Here is a 23,706-nt window from a genome sequence, read left to right on the forward strand (position 1 = left end):
GAGGAAATCACCATCAAGCAATGAGAATGAAGAGTGTGGTAGCTCTGCTGGTGTTGCTGCACTGCTGTCTGTCTGGAGCCCAGGTCCACAGAGACAGAGTCAGTGTCCATCAGGTTGACTATGAGGATGGAGAGAGCAGAGGGAATGACATTCAGGTTGACAAACCGAGAGCGGAAGCTGCAGCCACAACACACAGCCAGCAAACGTGCCAGACTGACATCCACACTGTGCTGAGAGAGATGAACACCATGATGGTGGAGCAGAGAGTTGAGCTGAGACACACGAAGACTGAACTGGGAGCCATGGAGGCCCGACTGAGAGCCAGTGAGAGCGAGGTGGAGGAACTGAAATCCAAAGTGGAGGAACAGACTAGAAGGAATGAAGGTTAGCTAAATAATACAGAAGGTAATACTAATAAGTATGGATTATTTCATAAATATGTGACTGTTTTATCTCGCACATTGTTTCGTGCATCTAATTTCAGCACAAGCAGTGGAACTAAGCTCCATGGAGACTCGTTCTAACATCACTGAGAGCCACGTTGAAGTTCTGAAGAGGCATATTGAAGGTAATATTTAGAGTAATGTTTGAAACACCTTCGAGCATAACGTTTGTCACCAGAAGTGAAACAGCAGACCAGTCATTTTTCCTATGTGCATAAAGCCTGGCTAGTTCTGTTAATCGCTGACAAGATGGTTTCATTGTGATGACCTGAATGACTGACCTTATTGTTGATGACATGTTTGATTTGACCCAGAGGTTTCGACATTATTCAGTTTGCAGTTACCAGGTCATAGTAATATTGACTCATCTACATTTGACAGACATAAAGGTGGCTTTCTCCGCCTCACTTGGAGGACCTGCTTTCAGTGGACAAGTTGGACCCTTCAACACTGGAATCACCCTGGTCTACAGAAGTGTCTACACAAATATTGGCAATGCTTATAACCCCACTACAGGTACAGTAAATGATACACATCACCTGTTGTCACAGGCACTTTGTAACCAAATGACAGTGCCTTGCAAAAGGATTCACCCCCCTTGGCATTTTCCCTATTTCGTTGCATTACAAACCTGTATTTTAAATGTATTTTTATTTGGAATTCATGTAATGGACATACCTAAAATTGGTGAAGTGAAATTAAAAAAATTACTTGTTTCAAAAAATTCAAAAAAATGTAAAAAAGGAAAGTGGTGCGTGCATATGTATTCACACCCTTTGCTATGAAGCTTCTAAATAAGATCTGGTGCAACAAATTACCTTCAGAAGTCACACAATTAGTTAAATAAAGTCCACCTGTGTGCAATCTAAGTGTCACATGATCTGTCACATGAGCTCAGTATATATACACCTGTTCTGAGTCTGCAACACCACTAAGCAAGGGGCACCACCAACAGGTGGCACCGTGAAGACCAAGGAGATCTCCAAACAGGTCAGGGACAAAGTTGTGGAGAAGTACAGATCAGGGTTGGGTTATAAAAAAATATCAGAAACTTTGAACATCCACGGAGCACCATTAAATCCATTATTCAAAATGGGAAGAATATGGAACCACAACAAACCTGCCAAGAGAGGGCCGCCCACCAAAACTGACAGACCAGGCAAGGAGGGCATTAATCAGAGAGGCAACAAAGAGACCAAAGATAACCCTGAAGGAGCTGCTAAGCTCCACAGCGGAGATTGGAGTATCTGTCCATAGGACCACTTTATGCCGTACACTCCACAGAGCTGAGCTTTATGGAAGTGGCCAGAAAAAAGCCATTGCTTAAAGAAAAAAATAAGCAAACACGTTTGGTGTTCGCCAAAAGGCATGTGGGAGACTCCCCAAACATATGGAAGAAGGTACTCTGGTTAGATGAGACTAAAATCAAGCTTTTTGGCCATTAAGGAAAACGTTATGTCTGGCGCAAACCCAACACCTCGCATCACCCCGAGAATACCATCCCCACAGTGAAGCATGGTGGTGGCAGCATTATGCTGTGGGGATGTTTTTCATTAGCAGGGACTGGGAAACTGGTCAGAATTGAAGGAATGATGGATGGCACTAAATACAGGGAAATTCTTGAGGGAAACCTGTTTCAGTCTTCAAGAGATTTGAGACTGGGACAGAGGTTCACCTTCCAGCAGGACAATGACCCTAAGCATACTGCTAAAACAACACTCGAGTGGTTTAAGGGGAAACATATAAATGTCTTGGAATGGCCTAGTCAAAGCCCAGACCTCAATCCAATTGACTTCGAGATTGCTGTAAACGGGTGGAACCCATCCAACTTGAAGGAGCTGGAGCAGTTTTGCCTTGAAGAATGGGCAAAAAAAATCCCAGTGGCTAGATGTGCCAAGCTTATAGAGACATACCCCAAGAGACTTGCAGCTGTAATTGCTGCAAAAGGTGGCTCTACAAAGTATTGACTTTAAGGGGTAAATAGTTATGCACGCTAAAGTTTTCAGTTTTTTTGTGTTATTTCTTGTTTGTTTAACAATAAAAAATATTTTGCATCTTCAAAGTGGTAGGCATGTTGTGTAAATCAAATGACAGAAACACCCCCAAAATACATTTTAATTCCAGGTTGTAAGGCAACAAAATAGGAAAAATGCCAAGGGGTGAATACTTTCGCAAGCCACTGTATGTATAGTTTCATGCTTTATGTTAATCTGCATCTACAAAAAAGCCTAAATGTTGTGTTCTGATACAGGAATCTTCACAGCACCAGTGAGAGGACTCTATCTGTTCAGGTTTTACATCTTTGCATGGGGTGAGGATTCAGTTCCTACAACCACGGCCTTGTTTAAGAATGGACATCAAATGGCAATGGCATTTGCTCGCCAAGCTGCTGGTAGTGTTAATTCCTCCAATGGCGTGTCACTGCTGCTGGAGGTGGGAGATGTGGTCTACGTGCATCTCTGGGCTGGGCGGCAGATATTTGACAATGTAAATCGCCTCAGCACCTTCAGTGGCCACCTGCTTTTCACTATGTAAGAGGATTGTTGCAGTCATTTTATTTCAATATCAAATCATTTCTGGGTGACAATGAATAGATAGATAGTGATAGATTTAAATTATAATTGGCAAGAATTGTTTTTTGTCAGAAAACTATTTCTCAAGCAAGAATTTTGCTAGGTCTGTGTGTGGTCTGAGTAGAGAAGAGAAAACTGAAAACTAGATTTTATTGGCAGAGGTTTGTAACTCTCTTTGTTATTGGTCTACTGTTATTAACCAATTTACTGCATTGTGATGTCACCATGGAAAGCTGAAACTCCCTACCTGAACTTATCCAATAAGAAATATTAGATTTTTCATTTTCTGTTGCAATACGTTTTGTTACGGTCTATGGTAATGAATACAGCCTACTCTCTGAACAACCCCACCACCATAACCCCACAGAGCTCTCAACCCAGCCCAACCAGACCAAACCCAAGCCTCATCTTCCTCTAACACCATGGTCATTCACAGCACACCTCAGATTCCATCCCCCACAGACCAAACCTGTATGAATACATGGTAAAAACAAAGGTGGACTTATTATCTGCGACCAATATACCAACCAAGTTGAGACTCTTTGCACTTAGCTGCACACATGTATGCTTCACCCCTCCTCTTCTCACCATGGCTGGATTTGTGGGACTTTCTGCCAAAGACAAAAATCCACTTCTGTCCATACACTGGATTTCCATGGCCAGTACCTGAGTTAGCCTCTCGCCTGGATAGACTGGCCGAATGGAGGATACTGTCCAGATGAAGCATTGAAGAGCAGAGGACAGACGATATATTATGGGTAGGTTGGAGTAACAAGCAAATGTTCAGGAGAGATGGGTCTGTCATACAGGCCAAAGTAGTGCTGAGGAGTATTTCTGTCTGTAATAAAGCCCTTTATGTGGGGGAAAACCTCATTCTGACTGGCTGGGCCTGGCTCCCCAGTAGGTGGCCCTCGCTCCCAAGTGGGTGGACCTATACCCTCCCAGGTCCACCCATGGCTGTGCCCCTAACCAGTCATGTGAAATCCATAGATTAGGGCCTAATGAATTTCTTTCAGTTGACTGATTTCCTTCTATCAACTGTAGAATCTTTGAAGTTGTTGCATGTTGAGTTTATATATTTTTTCAGTATATATGAACTATTCAGGGTTGCTAAATTCCAGTAACTTTCCCAAAACTCCCACGGTTTTCTGAAATCTCCAGATATTCTGCAATTTCCTCTTAATTCCTGGAACATTCAAACCAGGATTTTTGGGAAACCTGGGAATTTGGGGAAAGTTACTGAAATTTTGCAACTCTAGAACTATTATATGAACTGGGGTTCTGGAAGTTTACCTGTATTTTCAGTAAATGGCACATTTTGAATGTAATTCTTTTCCAAACTAGCTGCTGTTTATGACTTCATTGTTAGATTGGAACAAAGGCTTCCATTGAGACCCTGTAAAAACATGTGGCTGTCTTGTTTAATCGTAAGTTCATGCAAATAAATTTTGTCAGTCATTGCTGCATCTCTCGTCTGACACACGCTCACACACATTTCTGCACACGTGAGCACTGATACCTTCACCCAAAATCGTGCACGTTTCCGCCATCCGTGCACACGAGGCAAAGTTCATTCAGATGGGGCTTGTTGATACTGTATGTCATGAAATGAGTTTTTACGATCTCTTTTTGTTGATCGTTAACACTTCTACTTCACCTTTGTGATGAAAAACATGACTAAGTAATTCCTATACTTCCACACCTAATGATTAGAAAACAATCTTTTGAAATGATCAAAATAAGGCAAAGGTTGATTCTTTTTAATGTGGTCTTGGGGATACGCTTCTTGGCATTCTTTGTTCTGTTTTTTTTCATGGTTATCATGGTTATCATTGGACCAAATCAGATAAAAGTAATTTATTCTGTAAGGGCAATTAGCATAAAAAACGCCATAGACTTCTAAGGTCAAATGTTGGATTCACCACTGCTCTTGGTCCATTTCAGGTACAAACACCACCCCGACATTGGCACGTGCTATTGGCCACCATTCCTACTTCAAAACCTATAAACGCTTGTTGTATCCCCATTCATTTGAATGGTGTAACGCAGGCTTCAACATTCTCAACTGAAATCACTGCCACAGAACTTCCAGAATGTTCAAACTAAAAACATTTTGAGAGCTTAAAATTGCAGTGCATTACAGTAACTCGGCAACCTACAAACCACACCAAGACCAAGCCCATAGTGAATGACAACCCTATTACTACCATTACCGATACTACCGTTACTACTGCCGTCACTACCACTACTTCACCGTGAATACTTCACTAGCTCTGGGCAAGTTCTGGTCCAGGGTGTAGCTAGTAGCTAGCTCGGGTCCGCACTAGCTAGCTCTGATCTAACTAGCTCTGATCTATCTCTGGTCCGCACTAACTAGCTCTGGTCAAGAGTGTTGCTGGTAACTGGCTAAATTTGGTCTGCACAAGCTGTCTAGCTCTGGTCCAGGATGTAGCTAGAAGTATTGGTCTCGCTCTGGTCTTCACTAACTAGCTCTGGCCCAGGGCGTAGCTAACTAGCTCTGGTCTGCACTAGCTGTGGTCTAGCTCTGGTCCAAGGCGTAGCTAGTAGCTAGCCAGCTCTGGTCCAGTTCTGGTCCTGGGCATAGCTAGTGCCTAGCTAGTTTTGGTCTACATTAGCTCTGGTCTGCACTAACTAGCTCTGGTCCAGGGCGTAGCTAGCAGCTAGCTAGCTCTTGTCCAGCTCTGGTCCAGGGCGTTGCTAGTAGCTAGGTAGCTCTTGTCCACCTCTGGTCCAGGGCATAGCTAGCTAGCTAGCTCTGGTCTGCACAAGCTCTGGACCAGGCCATAGCTAGTAGCATTGGTCTAGCTCTGGTCCACATTAAAAGTATCAGCGCAAATGTGTGTTCACAAGTGTGTGTGTGTGTGTGTTTGAGAGAGAGAGAGAGAGAGAGAGAACACATGTGTATGACATGATAGGAGGGCCGAGCACTCCCCCATTCTCATCGACGGGGCTGTAGTGTAGAAGGCTGAGAGCTTCAAGTTCCTTGGCGTCCACATCACCAACAAACTAACATTGTCCAAGCACACCAAGACAGTCCTGAAGAGGGCACGACAAAACCTATTCCCCCTCAGGAGACTGAAAAGATTTGGCATGGGTCCTCAGATCCTGAAAAGGTTTTACAGCTGCACCATAGAAAGCATCCTGACGGGTTGCATCACTGCCTGGTATAGCAACTGCTTGGCCTCTAACCGCAAGGCACTACAGAGGGTAGTGCGTACGGCCCAGTACATCACTGGGGCCAAGCTTCCTGCTATCCAGGACCTCCATACCAGTCAGTGTCAGAGGAAGGCCCTAAAAATTGTCAAAGACTCCAGCCACCCTAGTCATACACTGTTCTCTCTTCTACCGCACGGCAAGCGGTACCGGAGCGCCGAGTCTAGTTCCAAGAGGCTCCTAAATAGCTTCTACCCCCAAGCCATAAGACTCCTGAACAGCTAATCAAATGGCTACCCAGGCTATTTGCATTGCCCCCCCTCCCCTCTGGAACGCTGCTCCTACTCTCTGTTATTATCTATGCATAGTCACTTTATTAACTCTTCCTATATGTACATATTACCTCAATTACCTCGATACCGGTGCCCCCGCACTTTGACATTGACTCTGTACCGGTACCCCCTGTATATAGCCTCGCTATTGATATTTACTGCTGCTCTTTAATTATTTGTTATTCTTATCTCTCACTTTTTGGGGTGTATTTTCTTAAAACTGCATTTTTGATTAACGGCTTGTAAGTAAGCATTTCACAGTGTGACAATTTTTTTCTGAATATTCTCTGGTTTTTGGAGTTCCGTCTGCAACTGGACACAGAAGTTTATGGGACAAGTTTCTTCCGAATAGAAATGGAAGGAAGTGCCGCCAAGAGAAGGTTAGTTGAAAAATTGCTGCCCGGGGCCTTTCCACTAGCTATGGAATCCTTCAAATATCACAGTTACAATGTGTAGCTAATACACAGCCCAGCTCTGTAAACCACTGACAGGATGTGTTTTTATTATGGTACTCTGAATAACTGACCTTACTGTTGATGACATGTCCGATTTGACCCAGAGCCATCAACGTCATTCAGATAGAGTTGACTCATCTCTATCTCACAGGCAGGAAGGTAGCTTTCTTAGCCTCACTTGGAAGACCTGCTTTTAGTGGACCTCCCTGATCTACAGAAATGTCATCTCAAATATTGCAAATGCGGGTCGGCTAGTGGTTAAGACTGTTGTGCCAGTAACCGTAAAGGTTGCTGGTTCAAATCCCCGGGCGCAGATGACGTCGATTAAGGCAGCCCCCGTACCTCTCTTATTCAGAACTGGAGTTAAGCGCGCAGTAGCTGGTGGTGGTCGCAAAAGGGCTGGCTTTTGATGAATAAACAAGTTGTAGGTGTGTCAAGGCTTGACCCCTCACTGGCCAATCAGAACGTGCTCCTTGGCTAAATATGTGGTTGCTTCCAGTTATGTATTTACGTTTATGTATTGTGTTGTCAATTCGAATGTTAGTCCGTTATAGCCTAGCTCTTTAAATAGCTTGCCCCATGTTGAACATGTTTGAAGTCCACATTATTCTAATTGCATTGCTTTAATATGGAAATAGATTGCACATAATAGCATTCACATTGATATAGGGGCTAGGCATACTCTAAATTGCAGTCTGGACATGGACATGCCAAACTTAGTCAATAAACAGGATGACATTCACTAGGCTTTTGATGAGGCCCTAAAAAGACTGTGTATAAATTGAATCAAATTCTAATGAAAGCGAAACAACTTGTTTTAGGCTGTAGGCTGTCTAAATAGGCTGTTATTGCTCCCTGTGTGCGTATAATACAGATAAGGCAACTTGTACTGTGGAGGATTTTCTAGGGAGTTTTTCCTAGCCACCGTGCTTCTACACCTGCATTGCTTGCTGTTTGGGGGTTTTAGGCTGGGTTTCTGTACAGCACTTTGAGATATCAGCTGATGTAAGAAGGGCTATATAAATACATTTTATTTTATTTTATTTTATTTTACACACATCCAAACTTTTCACAGGAGCTGGACAAAGATCCAATATGAAGAGAAAGGGGTAATGTCCACTCACTGTTATACTGCTCACAAAAACAAAACAAAAAGTTAAATAGCCTCGGTTACAAGTGGTACAGTTAGGTCCAACAGATGAAAGTGGAAGATGCAATTTTTTACAAAATGATAAAAGTAACAAATTAAGCAGTCCATTGTATTAACTTTATGTTCCTGAACAGACGTTATATAGTCACTGACAGCTTTCATTCAATGGCTGTCGCACATAGTCCTATAATGAGTCCAAACTTTTGACGGAAGCTGCATGGACAAAAAAAACAGGAATTAGTGTTGCCTGTTTTGATGCTATTGATATTTCAATAAAGCATTGGTTATAGGCTACTGATTAGGCTACCGTGCACCGACGCTGGCAAAATCGATGCCTTATCGATGACACACCTCAAATATTTCCACCCCTCCCACCTCAGCGCCAGCGAGCTGATATTAGACAGGTAAATTACCAACCCCAGCGCCAGGGTAGTAGAGCGCTGGCTTTTACAATAAGATATTGCTTTTGACACTAGCGACGCCTTAAGCCTGTCGCATGCTTCCCAGTCGAAACAGGTAGTGCAAATATTATGACAAGCTTTCGTGACATTTTTGTTTGTTATGGTGTTCGGCAGGGTTTTTCCCCCGGCTGTTTGTGCACACAACATTGTTTCTTGAGGAAAATCGAAGTTCGGCAACCAAAGTCTATGTGATTGATTGGTCAACAGTACTACTCTTCGTAGAAGTGGGAACTATGGAGGGGATTCTTCAGTGAAGCGTTTGTTGTCATTCAACAAGAATCGGCTCATTATTATGCAAATGTTCACACTTGAGAAATACTGCACCAAACATCTTAGTTAGATGTAAAATTGCACGACTAAGACCTCTTTGGCAAAAACATCCAAAGGAATGACATATTTCTTTATTAATCTTAGATGAATTCAGACTAGTTTGAGAAAGTGCTTGGCTATGTTATTGCTAAGGTGGGTCAAGTGGGACAAACGACAGTAATATTGTCGCTTTTTTCTTGTTTTTCAAGCTAAGGTATTTAGGGAGTATACAGGTACATACGTTCGCTTCGCCTAGCCGAGTTAAGCTAGGAGCGAAACATACCTATGCATGCGGACGCCTTAAACGCCAGCCGGAAATAGAGCCCGTGGTCTAAATCAAACCAAACAAACACGTAAGGGCACAGAAAGCGGTGCAGCCCAGGAGACAGGCGTCCATAATGTCATCTCATCAACTTATTCTGGTTCAAACTTCAGTAGCCATGTACTTCCTGACGCACACGGACGCGCACACACACACACACACACACACACACACACAAACTGTAGTTTTACAAGCTCATAAAGCCAGTAAAGCTGTAAATGAATTTATGTTTATGAAACTGGAGTATCATACGGTAGATATGGAACCTACAGGTCGTTTGGCACCTTTGCACTTTTTTCAAATAATGCACCATTTCCTCCAGAAAACTGTTCAAATAAAAACATATTTTGGTATATACATACAGTACCAGTCAAATGTTTGGACACACCTACTTATTTACTGTTTTTTCTTTATTTTTTACTACATTTACATTTAACCTGTTTGGGCTGCAAGCTGAATATTGAAAAAACTGGAAAATGTGTGCACATTTTCAAACGGCCTCCTAAGAAACTTTTTATTTTCCAATATGCATATATTTACTACTGTTGGATAGATAACAGTCTATAGTTTCTAAAAAGGTTTGAATTGTTTCTCTAAGTCGAACAGAAATATTTTTACAGACATTTTCCCAGCCGAATTGAGATTTCCAAAATGCGATGTGTCTCTTTAAGACCTTCTCTATAAAAGGCCCTTTGACTTGGGACCATAGGGACACTTCACACGCCTTCGTCAGGCTGTAATGCGGAAGTGAGAATTGAAAGGAGTCGAATATCTCGTCCATGGACTGAATAACACACCTTCTTGTGAGACCTGCGCAGTTAAAAAAAAATTCCGGACGCGAAGCATAATTTGGTCTCGGCTTCTGGAACAAGGTAAATAACGGTGAATATGATGTCTGACTACGATATTATTTGATACATGTCACAAAATCATCCTAAAGTATGTTTTTTCAATATACTTTAATTATATTATTGCAATTTATTCTGGACTTTAGATGTGATACGACGGAAGAATTTTTTGAAGAAACGCTGTGTAGCGCCGCAATGCTATTGTGCTAGCTAACCAAAGAGGGAAATAATTCGTTCTGGAACCCAACTAAAGACTCTACTGGACATTGGACCCCGTTACAACATTCTGATGGAATATCAAGAAAGATAAGACCCAATTTGGGATGCTTTTTCATATATCTGTTGAGCTGTGCTGTGCTAAGTGGGCTAACTGTGCTAGGCTAGCGCTTGACCAATGCTATTGCTGACTTATGCTAGCTTATGTTGTTAGCTAATATAACGATATATTGTGTTTTCGCTGTAAAACACTTCAAAAATCGGAAATGTTGGCTTTATTCACACGATATCTGTCTTTCATTAGTTATCCACCATATGTTTTTCTGAAATGTTTTATGAGGTGTAATTAGTAGCCGACGTTGGTGTATGTATTTTCTCTGGCTACTCCCGTCTGGATTCAGACTCTAGCTATGTGTTAGCATTTTTGGGTAGCATCAATGTAAAACTGATTTATAGCTAAAATATGCACTTTTTATGAACAAAACATAGATTTATTGTGTAACATGTTATATGACTGTCATCTGATGTAGTTTTTTCTGGGCTCTTTAGGTTGGTTTTAGTTTATTTCGGTTGGCTTGTGCATGCTACTTGAATCATAATTCATACTTCATAATCATATCCATACGTGTCTGTCCACTTTTGTATTTGGTGGTGAGCTAACATAAATATATGTGGTGTTTTCTCTGTAAAACATTTAAAAAATCGGACATGTTGGCTGGATTGACAAGATGTTTATCTTTCAAATGCTGTATTGGACTTGTTAATGTGTAAAAGTTAAATATTTAAAAAAAATAGATTTTGAATTTCGCGCCCTGCAGCTGTTGTCATTGTCGTACCGAATTCGGGCTTGCAGCCCAAACAGGTTTAAGTCATTTAGCAGACGCTCTTATCCAGAGCGACTTACAAGTACATACATTCATAGTTTTTTTTTTTGTACTGGCCCCCCGTGGGAAACGAACCCACAACCCTGGCGTTGCAAGCGCCATGCTCTACCAAGTGAGCCACACGGAACCTGTGGCCCGGATGGTGTAACAGGGTTGGTTATGTTTCCACTTGCCTCTAAAGAAATGTGTATTTGATGTTCAAGCATTCTTATTGGTTAGTTAAATTCTGATGACAATAAGGGGTGTTGTGATTGGCCCCACTTGCAGATAGGGGGAGATCGCGAACGTCAGGTCTTCCCAGTATGAAAATGTGATGCAAGGGGTAGGTCACGTTCTGAATACTGTTTTCTATTTTCTATTTTACAATGTGTACAAGTTTGCTGTACGTTACTGATTTTATACATGTGTGGGTATATGGTACCTGTTAGGGATTGAGGGGCTTTCTGGGATGTGCTTTGGCATATGATTGCTGTAAGTAATTGTGTTAGCTAGCATACACCGATGTCATGGTCACATAAGCCACGGCTAACACAGTTGTCTTCATGCTACAGATTTTGTCATCGACAGCCATCAACACTGTTAAGCCCTGCACAACTAACGTGCTGTTTCCCATTTAACAACAGGTATTTATACATGTTATATTTTGTATTGTATTTTTGTATTTTGTTCGCCCAGTATGAAAATGTGATGCAAGGGATTTTGTCATCGACAGCCATCAACACTGTTAAGCCCTGCACAACTAACGTGCTGTTTCCCATTTAACAACAGCAGAAATAAATGATGCTCAACTGGGACCACTGGCCGAAGTGATTTATTATTAGAAAACACAACGCATGGAGAGTACACTATACATCTGTTACAATGGCACTATTTTCTATATTGTAGAATAATAGTGAAGACATCAAAACAATGAAATAGCACATATGGAATCATGTAGTAACCCCAAAAAAGTAGCCACCCTTTGCCGTGGTGACGGCTTTGCACACTCTTGGCATTCTCTCCACCAGATTCATGAGGTAGTCACCTGGAATGCATTTCAATTAACAGGTGGGCCTTGTTACAAGTTCATTTGTGGAATTCTTTACTTCTTAATGAGTTTGAGCCAATCAGTTGTGTTGTGACAAGGTAGGGGTGGTATACAGAAGATAACCCTATTTGGTAAAAGACAAAGTCCATATTATGGCAAAGCAGCTCAAATAAGCAAAGAGAAACAACAGTACATCATTACTTTAAGACATGAAGGTCAGTCAATACGGAACATTTCGAGAACTTTTAAAGTTTCTTCAAATGCAGTCGCAAAACCCATCAAGCTCTATGATGGAACTGGATCTCATGAGGACCGCCACAGGAAAGGAAGACCCAGAGTTACCTCTGCTTCAGAGGATAAGTTCATTAGAGTTAACTGCACCTCAGATTGCAGCCCAAATAAATGCTTCACAGAGTTCAAGTAACAGACACATCTCAACATCAACTGTTTAAAAATATATATTTTATTTCACCAGGTAGGCCAGTTGAGAACAAGTTCTCATTTACAACTGCGACCTGGCCAAGATAAAGCGCATTGCGACAAAAACAAGAACACAGAGTTACAGGATACGGGATAAACAAACGTACAGTCAATAGCACAATAGAAAATCTGTATACAGTGTGTGCAAATGAGGTAAGGAGGTAAGGCAATAAATAGGCCAATAGTGGCGAAGTAATTACAATTTAGCAAATTACACTGGAGCGATATATGTGCAGATAAGGAGGTGCAAGTAGAAATACTGGTGTGCAAAAGAGCGGATAAACAAAAACAAATATGGGGAGGAGGTAGGTAGTAGGTTGGATGGGCTATTTACAGATGAGATGTGTACAGGTGATGCTTAAAGTTAGTGAGGGAGATATAAGTCTCCAACTTCAGTGATTTTTTCAATTTGTTCCAGTCATTGGCAGCAGAGAACTGGAAGGAAAGGCGGCCAAAGTGGGTGTTGGCTTTGGGGATGGCCAGTAAAATATACCTGCTGGAGCGCATGTTACGGGTGGATAGCGAGGACCAGCCAACGAATATGTAGCGAGGACCAGCCAACGAGAGCATACAGGTCGCAGTGGTGGGTAGTGTATGGGGCTTTGGTGACAAAACGGATGGCACTGTGATAGACTGCATCCAATTTGCTGAGTAGAGTGTTGGAGGCTATTTTGTAAACGACATTGCCGAAGTCAAGGATCGGTAGGATGGTCAGTTTTACGAGTGTATGTTTGGCAGCATGAGTGAAGGAGGCTTTGCTCTGAAATAGGAAGCCGATTCTAGATTTAATTTTGGATTGGAGATGTTTAATGTGAGTCGGGAAGGAGAGTTTACAGTCTAGCCAGACACCTAGGTATTTATAGTTGTCCACATATTCTAAGTCAGAACCGTCCAGAGTAGTGATGCTAGTCGGGCGGGCGGGTGTGGGCAGCGATCGGGTGAAGAGCATGCATTTAGTTTTACTAGCATTTAAGAGCAGTTGGAGGCCACGGAAGGAGTGTTGTATGGCGTTGAAGCTCATTTGGAGGTTTGTTAACCCAGTGTCCAAAGAAGGGCCAGATGTATAGTGAATGGTGTCGTCTGCGTAGAGGTGGATCAGAGAATCACCAGCAGCAAGAGTGACATCACTGATATATACAGAGAAAAGAGTCGACACCCATAGACTGCCAGAGGTCCTGACAACAGGCCCTCCGATTTGACACACTGCACTCTATCTGAGAAGTAGTTAGTGAACCAGGCGAGGTAGTCATTAGAGAAACCAAGGCTGTTGAGTCTGCCGATAAGAATACGGCTTTTGACAGAGTCGAAAGCCTTGTCCAGGTCGATGAAGACGGCTGCACAGTACTGTCTTTTATCAATGGCGGTTATGATATGGTTTAGGACCTTGAGCGTGGCTGAGGTGCACCAGTGACCTCAACTGTTCAGAGGAGACTGTGTGAATCAGGCCTTTACGGTTGAATTGTTGCAAGGAACCACTACTTAAGGACACCATTAATAATAAGAGACTTGCTTGGGCCAAGAAACACGAGCAATGGACATTAGACCAGTGGAAATCTGTCCTTAGGTCTGATGAGTTCAAATTTGAGATTTTCAGTTCCAACCGCCGTGTCTTTGTGAGACACAGAGTAGGTGAACGGATGATCTCCGCATGTGTGGTTCCCACAAAGAAGCATGGAGGAGGAAGTGTGATGGTGTAGGGGTGCTTTGCTGGTGACACTGTCAGTGATTTCTTTAGAATTCAAGGCAAACTTAAAAAGCATGGCTACCCCAGCATTCTGCGGCGATACGCCATCTCATCTGGTTTGCGCTTAGTGGGACTATCATTTGTTTTCCAACAGGACAATGACCCAACACACCTCCAGGCCGTGTAAGGGCTATTTGACCAAGAAGGACAGTGATGGAGTGCTGCATCAGATGACCTGGCCTCCACAATCACCCGACCTCAACCAAATTGAGATGGTTTGGGATGAGTTGGACCGCAGAGTGAAGGAAAAGCAGCCAACAAGTGTGGGAACACCTTCAATACTGTTGGAAAAGCATTCCAGGTGAGGCTAGTTGAGAGAATGCCAAGAGTGCGCAAAGCTGTCATCAAGGCATAGGGTGGCTACTTTGAAGAATCTCAAAAATAAAATATATTTTGATTTGTTTAACACTTTTTTTGGTTACCACATGATTCCATATGTGTTATGTCATAGTTTTGATGTCTTCACTATTATTCTACAGTGTAGAAAATAGTACACACAAAGAAAAACCATTGAATGAGTATGTGTGTCCAAACCTTTTCCCTATGTAGTGCACTACTTTTGACCATGGCCCATAGGGCTCTGGTCAAGATTAGTGCACTATGTAGGAAATAGGGTGCCATTTCGAACACGTTATAGCTCCCATAGAAGACCTGGGAAGAGCTCACTCAATCACACAGGTGATTAAACCAATCTTAACACTTCATTTTTCTATTCTTGAAATGTTGTTTGAAGTGTATCTAGGAGTATTGATCTCCTTACCTTTGTAACTGTTGTGGGTCTACACTTGAGGAACCCTTTCGAGAGTGTCACTCTCCACTTCCAAATGCCCAAATGGCACCTTATAATATTTCCTATATTGCACTACTTTTGACCAGAACCCTATGGTGAATAGCGTGCCATTTGGGACATTCATTTGTCAGCATTTCACTCCATGCATTCACAAAGATGGTCGAATGGTTATGCAGCATTTTTTTTTATCAGGAAAACATTGACAAGGTTAATTGGTTCAATTAATGACATCAGACAGCAAATAACACGTCAGCTGAAATGTCTTCATCTGTGCAGCAGAGGGCAGAGTGGAATCTCTTCATGAGCATCTCTGATGATAAGAAGTGTTCCTTCACTTCACTGTCAGGGTTAACCCTTCTGTCACTAAAATAGAACCTAGAACCTTAAAGGGTTCTTTGCCTTTCCCCACTGGAGAACCCTTTCTACACAGTTCTACCTGGAACCAAAAAGAGTTATCATATGGGGACAGCCGAAGAGTCCTTCTCGGCAGCAGAAGTTGTTTTACTTACCCTCCTGCCTGTGCTTCCCTCAGGCTCTCCTGTGTATTACCATTCCTAAGATAGCACTAACAGACTGGTATCCCAGGCTATCATTCGGCTCCTTTCCTCTCCTTGTCGTGCCAAACATCTCATGATTGGCATGACAAGGAGTTGGAATGATAGCACAAACAGATCTGGGACCAGGCTATTCTTAAGCCATCTTGTATTGATAATGACCGTGGCACGTAGTCATAAAGCCTCCCAGAGTAGGAGTGCTCATCTAGGATCCGGGAACCCATCCGTCGATATAAAATATGATTCATTATGATCTTAAAAGCTAAACTGATTCCAGATCAGCGCTACTACTCTGAGATGCTTTATGAATACAGGCCCAGGAACAAGAGGATGTGTGGTGTTTACAGAGGCTGGGAGAGGAGAGGAGAGGGGTCTGGTCTAGTAGAACTCCCCCCCAGGCATTAGGAGTCAATCTACTGTAACAAACATGCTACCAGGGCCATCTGGCATGTTAGTTCAATATATGAGAGAGAGGGAGAGCGCGAGAGAGAGAGAGAGAGAACAGATGTATAGGAGTATAGGAGCATGTACAGGTATGACAGTATTAGTAATGAAGCGCTAAGCACACATACATACACACACTCAAAATCAATGAATAATGATGTTTCAGTCCATTCCAAAAACAACATTTTGTTTATTGCTTATAGGCCATACAGATTATGTTCTTTTCATCCATATTGTCAGAAAATCAATCAATTTGTTTTAAGATGAAATACGTATTAACTGTTTCAAACTGTGTCAAAAAGTCCTTCAATTTGTAATATTTGTGTTGTGGAGAAATGACCAGGCAGGAGACGGGAGTACAGTTAGTTTTCGTTTAGTCAAAACCTCCTCGTGCTCTACAGTTTCCACGGCACACTAGTGCGCATGTACATTTCCTATTAGGCGTAGTAACGTAACACTGTCGTAATACATCCCCGCTTAGTAACAGCATAGTAACTAATAGAAACAGATGTAGATCCCAGATACTACACAATTATCCTCTTACAGTACATGGTGAAGAGCAGGTGACCACTAAAAGTGCTGTGGTGATTTCCATGATCATTTATCTGATTCCCAGCCCCGAGATGCATGTAGATCACATCTTCTACCTCCAGTAGCAGTGACACTCCATTGGAGGAATTAACAACATGGCCACTACCTTGGTGATCATAAGTACAAGCAAGCCATTTGTTGTTCATTCTTAAACAAGAATGCACATGTAGGTTGTGAACTAAAAACTCCATATACAAAAAACCTGAACAGGTACAGTTGAAGTCGGAAGTTTACATACACTTAGGTTGGAGTCATTAAAACTCGTTTTTCAACCACTCTGCAAATTTCTTGTTAACAAACCATAGTTTTGGCAAGTCGGTTAGACATCCACTTTGTGCATGACACATGTAATTTTTCCAACAATTGTTTACAGACAGATTAGTGCACTTATAATTCACTGTATCACAATACCAGTGGGTCAGAAGTTTACATAGACTAAGTTGACTGTGCCTTTAAACAGCTTGGAAAATTCCATAAAATTATGTCATGGCTTTAGAAGCTTCTGATGGGCTAATTGACATCATTAGAGTCAATTGGAGATGTACCTGTGGATGTATTTCAAGGCCTACCTCTTTGCTTGACATCATGGGAAAATCAAAAGAAATCAGCCAAGACTTCAGAAAAATAATTGTAGAGCTCCACAAATCTGGTTCATCCTTGGGAGCAATTTCCAAACGCCTGAAGGTACCACGTTCATCGGTACAAATAATAGTATGCAAGTATAAACACCATGGGACCACGCAGCCGTCATACCGCTCAGGAAGGAGACGCGTTCTGTCTCCTAGAGATTAATGTACATTGGTGCAAAAAGTGCAAATCAATCCCAGAACAACAGCAAAGGACCTTGTGAAGATGCTGGAGGAAACGGTTAAAAAAGTATCTATATCCACAGTAAAACGAGTCCTATATCGACATAACCTGAAAGGCCGCTCAGCAAGGAAGAAGCCACTGCTCCAAAACCGCCATAAAAAAGCCAGACTACAGTTTGCAACTGCACATGGGGACAATGGTTGTACTTTTTGGAGAACTGTCTTCTGGTCTGATGAAACAAAAATAGAACTGTTTGGCCATAATGACCATCGTTACATTTGGAGGAAAAAGGGGGAGGCTTGTAAGCCGAAGAACACCATCCCAAACGTGAAGCACAGGGGTGGCAGCATCATGTTGTGGGGGTGCTTTGCTGCAGGAGGGACTGGTGCACTTCACAAAATAGATGGCATCATGAGGATAGAAAATTATGTGGATATATTGAAGCAACATCTCAGGACATCAGTCAGGAAGTTAAAGCTTGGTCGCAAATGGGTCTTCCAAATGGACAATGACCCCAAGCATACTTCCAAAGTTGTGGCAAAATGGCTTAAGGACAACAATGTCAAGGTATTGGAGTGTCCATTACAAAGCCCTAACCTCAATCCTATAGAACATTTGTGGGCAGAACTGAAAAAGTGTGTGCGAGCAAGGAGGCCTACAAACCTGACTCAGTTACACCAGCTCTGGCAGGAGGAATGGGCCAAAATTCACCCAACTTATTGTGGGAAGCTTGTGGAAGGCTAACCAAAATGTTTGACTGAAGTTAAACAATTTAAAGGCAATGCTACCAAATACTAACTGAGTGTATGTAAACCTCTGACCCACTGGGAATGTGATGGAAGAAATAAAAGCTGAAATAAATCATTCTCTCTACTATTATTCTGACATTTCACACCTAACTGACCTAAAACAGGGATTTTTTACTAGGATTAAATGTCAGGATTTGTGAAAAACTGAGTTTAAATGTATTTGGCTCAGGTGTCTGTAAACTTCCGATTTCAACGGTAGATTCCTCTCACTGGTGCTGTGAAAATCCCTGTATCAGAACACAACATTCATGTAAAAACAGTGATCATTCAGAATACATAATTTTACCACCACATTTATTGCCCGTTTCCCAGAAAAAAATATAAACATACTGAACAGAATTAAGATGAAACAGCATATTTTCTCCCTCTGTTTAAACATCTATGAATTCAATTCCCATCAATGTTATTGTTTATCAAAACAGCAGGTGATATATTTACTGTGTCTATGAAGTTCTATGAATAATCACCATGATTTCAACTGTCAACAAAGATCATACCAGGACAATGGATCATTACATTTACTGTGAGGACAGACGCTGGGAAACGAGAAGCAAGTACTGGGAGTGAAGATTTAATTGATTAACAGACAAATAACAAAACAAGAACAGCGTCTTGACAGGGGGAACAAAACGACATTAATGCTGACACGGGGATGAAACAGAGGAACAGACAGATATAGGGAAGGCAATCAAAATGTGAAGGAGTCCAGGTGAGTCCAATGAGCGCTGATGCACGTAATGATGGTGACAGGTGTGCGTAATGATGAGCAGCCTTGCGCCCTCGAGCGCCAGAGAGGGGGATGGGAGCAGGCATGCGCTGGACAAGCCGGGTGAGGCGTGGGAGCCTGACGAGCCGGGTGAGCCCGACGATCCCGCTGAGACGTGTGAGCCCGACGAGCCGGCTGAGGCATGACGTGAGGTGGGAGCCTGCCGAGCCCACCTTGGCAAGGAAACCTCTCGAGCCAGCTAAGGCGTGAAAGCCGGACGAGCCAGCCGAGGCACCCCCGGTTCCATTGGTGGTGGCACCCAGATCCGATGTCACCAACAAAAACAAACCCAAAAAGATCTCCCTGATGCTTCAAATTGTGGTGTCAGCATTCCGGACAGACTCTTGGAGACAGGAAGCAAGTACAGGGAGTGAAGATTGAATGGATAAACAGACATATAACAAAACAAGAACATCGTCTCGACAGGGGGAATGACAATTAACTGTTTGATATCGCATACCTGGACTCTATATACTGTTTGCTTAATAAAGCAAGCTTTAATGCACATAAGCTTTAATGTGTGTGAGTTACTGCAGTCCGTTTTAGGTAACAGCACATATGAACAATTACAGCAGGGTCACCTTATGCATAGCGTTTTAGTCACATTCTCTATGTGAGACTTTTGGGATCTGAACCATCATTATGCACACCTGGCACCATTGTTAAGCGCAGCTGCACTTCATTATGAGACTCACCTGGACTCCATCACTTCACTGATTACCTCCCCTATATTTGTCACTCCCTTAGGTTTATTCCCCTTAGCAGTATTGATTATGTGTTTCAGGTCCAGACGCTACTCTTGTTTTGTATCGTTCCATGGTCATTGTATTATTAAGCTCACCACCTTCTTCTCGTCTCCCAGCGTCTCTGTTACAGAATACTGCCTCAACAAATGGAAGCAGCAGGAAATCATGACATCTCCCAGTCGACGAACAGGTATATCTACGTCGTCAACAGCACGGCCAGCTGGCGCAACTGGGGATGGCTATGGAAGAGGTTCTTCGCAGTCTTCAACATCTCAAAACATACCCGAGAGGCGTTGCCTTCAACTAGGGGAGGATACTCTAACACCAGTCGAGCCAGCACACCAGTCCATTCAGCAGTCTGGCCAGGTTAGCGATGCCCGTCTGTCCCTCCCGGATAAATATGACGGAACTCCATCTAAATGCCGTGGCTTCCTACTCCAGTGCTCCCGCTATTTTGCTCTACTCCAACTACGGCAGGATGATCAGACCGCTGTCAAGTAAGTTCTCACCTTCCGGAGGGGGGGTGGTGGTGTGTGTGTATGTCACGTCTAGTCCCTCTTCGGCGCTCGCCGTCACCGGTTTACTAATCACTGGCTCTGACAACCATCATTACGCACACCTGGCACCATCGTTATGAGACTCACCTGGACTCCATCACGTCACGGATTACCTCCCCTATATCCCTCACTCCCTTAGGTTCATTCCCCAGGCAGTATTGATTGTGTTTCATGTCCAGATGCTACTCTTGTTTTGTATCGTTCCATGTTCATGGTGTTATAAAACACACAGCCTGCTTCAACTCCCAGCATCTCCGTTACATTCAGTTTGATTCTATTCTGCTGATGTGTTTCCCCTGATTGAAAATGTGCTTTCTCTAGATGCATTGTTTTCCACAAGCTGGCTCTGTGTCAGAACTGTGGAATACCTTTGGTCCCCAGAATATTACTGGCATAACAGATCATGTTCAGGAAATAGTCAGGTATTTCATTTTAAAGGCCATTTCCCTGACGTTCGCTTTCATGGTAAACGCTGCGGAAGACGGCTCAAGTGTAAATTACCTTTAAAAGGCACATTGTAGATAGTGCCTTTGAATGAACCCAAACCTGAATCTCTAATATGGTCATCTGATACAAACATACAGTCAGGTCCCAAATTATTGGCACCCTTGATAAAGATGAGCAAAAAAGACTATGAAATATTATAAATACCGAGCTACAGTTGAAGTCGGAAGTTACATACACCTAGCTTGGCGTCATTAAAACTTGTTTTTCAACCACGCCATAAATGTATTGTTAACTAACTATAGTTTTGGCAAGTCGTTTAGGACATCTACTTTGTGCATGACATAAGTCATTTTTCCAACAATTGTTTACAGACAGATTAGTTCACTTATAATTCACTGTATCACAATACCAGTGGGTCAGACGTTTACATACACTAAGTTGACTGTGCCTTTAAACAGCTTGGGAAATTCCAGAAAATGATGTCATGGTTTTAGAAGCTTCTGATAAGCTAATTGACATCATTTGAGTCAATTGGAGGTGTGGATGTATTTCAAGGTCTACCTTCAAACTCAGTGCCTCTTTGCTTGACATCATGGGAAGAAAATAAATCTGCCAAGACCTCAAAAAAAAAACATTGTTGACACAAGTCTGGTTCATCCTTGGGAGCAAATTCCAAACGCCTGAAGGTACCACGTTCATCTGTACAAACAATAGTATAAAGTTAAAGCTTGGTCGCAAATGGGTCTTCCAAATGGACAATGACCCCAAGCATACTTCCAAAGTTGTGGCAAAATGGCTTAAGGACAACAAAGTCAAGGTATTGGAGTGGACATCACAAAGCCCTTACCTCAATCCCATAGAAAATTTGTGGGCAGAACTGAAAAAGCGTGTGCGAGCAAGGAGGCCTACAAACCTGACTCAGTTACACCAGCTCTGGCAGGAGGAATGGGCCAAAATTCACCCAACTTATTGTGGGAAGCTTGTGGAAGTCTACCCAAAACGTTTGACCCAAGTTAAACAATTTAAAGGCAATGCTACCAAATACTAACTGAGTGTATGTAAACTTCTGACCCACTGGGAATGTGATGAAAGAAATAAAAGCTGAAATAAATCATTCTCTCTACTATTATTCTAACATTTCGCATTCTTAAAATAAAGTGGTGATCCTAACTGACCTAAAACAGGGAATTTTTACTAGGATTAAATGTCAGGAATTGTGAAAAACTGAGTTTAAATGTATTTGGCTAAAGTAACACTGTTAGGTAAAATCAAACTTCCGCCTTCAACTGTATATTGTAATGATTTTTAAAAATATGTTATACTAATTGCTTAGAGAGATTTTGTTTAACATGTAATAATTCTTTCTCAAAGACGGTCAAAAGTATTGGCACCCCTGTTTTCAATATCTTTCAATACTTCACATTGCAAGGCACTGAGCCTTGTCCTAAAATGTTTTATGAGATTGGAAAAAAACATTGGGAGGGATCTTAGACCATTCCTCCATAAAGAATTTTGTTTACATTTGTTGGATGATATAAATGTATTTATTTGGCGTCGAAAAAAAGATGTATAAGCAGAAAATAACCCCATACCTAATGTAAAATATGGATGTGAGTCCTCTAGCAACGACAAGCATCAATCACTACATCAACCATTGTCTCCTGACTCCCACTAAGAACTAAAGAGCAAGTATACAATATATTACAGATGAATTAAACATTGTTACATAAAAATAAAGATCACCCAATCTCGGAAATGCTTTCTTGTATTTTATTGTGATGTTGGGGTCATAAAAAAAACAACTATAAAAACAAAGATTAAACAGGAAATGTATAAAACAAAGTGTAGCCTCTGACATATAACAGTACAATGTAACAAATTGGCACAAAACTGGAAGAAAAAGAGTATGTTGACAAAAAAAAAACGAAGTTACGTATATATCTTCATAACAACAGCGAGGACTCATGCATTTAGTCACACAGTTAGTTTTCAGTAGCTTCACATCAAATTAGGGACAGGTCAGTCTAACCAACTAGTCTGATGATGGATGCACGTGGAACACTTTCCATTTCTCTCTTCATTTGTGTCTTTTGTTCTTTCCCCCCCCCCCCCCCAGCTTAAACAGACATCATGTTAACGTAATACTTCAGGTTGTTTGTTTTTTAATTAACAACCTTCATGACTCCTAGAGCTGTACTTCAGACCGCTCTGGATTCATTGACCTTCAAATCATTTTTCATACTAAAATATATTATTATTGTATCAATTCAAACTACAGTATTGTACACTACAATGTGTGTAATAAATAACCATAAAGAAATATAAAAATAAGACACATAAATAGAAAAATTCCTCTAAAAACTAAATAGGTACACTTTCATCAGTGAAAAGGGTTCTAATACTGCCATTGTTGAAAATGCACACATAACATTTATTTTTACTAAAGCCAAACTGAAAAAATAATTAAGTAACACTGTTAGGTAAAATCAACTGAAAAAACGTCATAAAACACAGGGACCATATTCACTAACATTTGTTACCTGAAGTGAGGGTTAGTTTGCCACCATTTAAAAAACAACAAGTGCACTCAACTAATAATGGCTGACTCTCCAACACAGGAAAATCCCCTTAAATACAGTAAAAACCCTTTCCTATCCACCTTATTCTCTTTGTCACTTTTTGTTCACACACACATGAAAGATTCCTTATTCATGCTCTTGTCCGCGTCCCGAATGGCCACTTCTTCCCTACATAGTATAGTACTTATAGTGCAC

At 41.8% G+C, this 23,706-nt stretch overlaps 1 protein-coding gene across 1 annotated transcript in view; it reads left to right on the plus strand.

Annotated features, from left to right (window-relative positions):
* Positions 1-4,480, plus strand: part of LOC129824450 (uncharacterized) — a 4,961-nt gene extending 481 nt beyond the window's left edge. The window contains exons 1-4 of the mRNA XM_055884126.1: positions 1-384; positions 485-568; positions 825-959; positions 2,695-4,480. The exon at positions 1-384 is cut by the window's left edge and continues 481 nt beyond it. Of these exons, the coding sequence (XP_055740101.1) occupies positions 1-384; positions 485-568; positions 825-959; positions 2,695-2,978 (887 nt within the window). The 3' untranslated portion in view covers positions 2,979-4,480. The remainder of the gene's footprint in view (positions 385-484; positions 569-824; positions 960-2,694) is intronic.
* Positions 4,481-23,706: the final 19,226 nt, after the last annotated feature.

The sequence above is a fragment of the Salvelinus fontinalis genome, chromosome 26 (assembly GCF_029448725.1).
Source record: "Salvelinus fontinalis isolate EN_2023a chromosome 26, ASM2944872v1, whole genome shotgun sequence".
Taxonomy (NCBI): Eukaryota; Metazoa; Chordata; class Actinopteri; order Salmoniformes; family Salmonidae; genus Salvelinus; species Salvelinus fontinalis.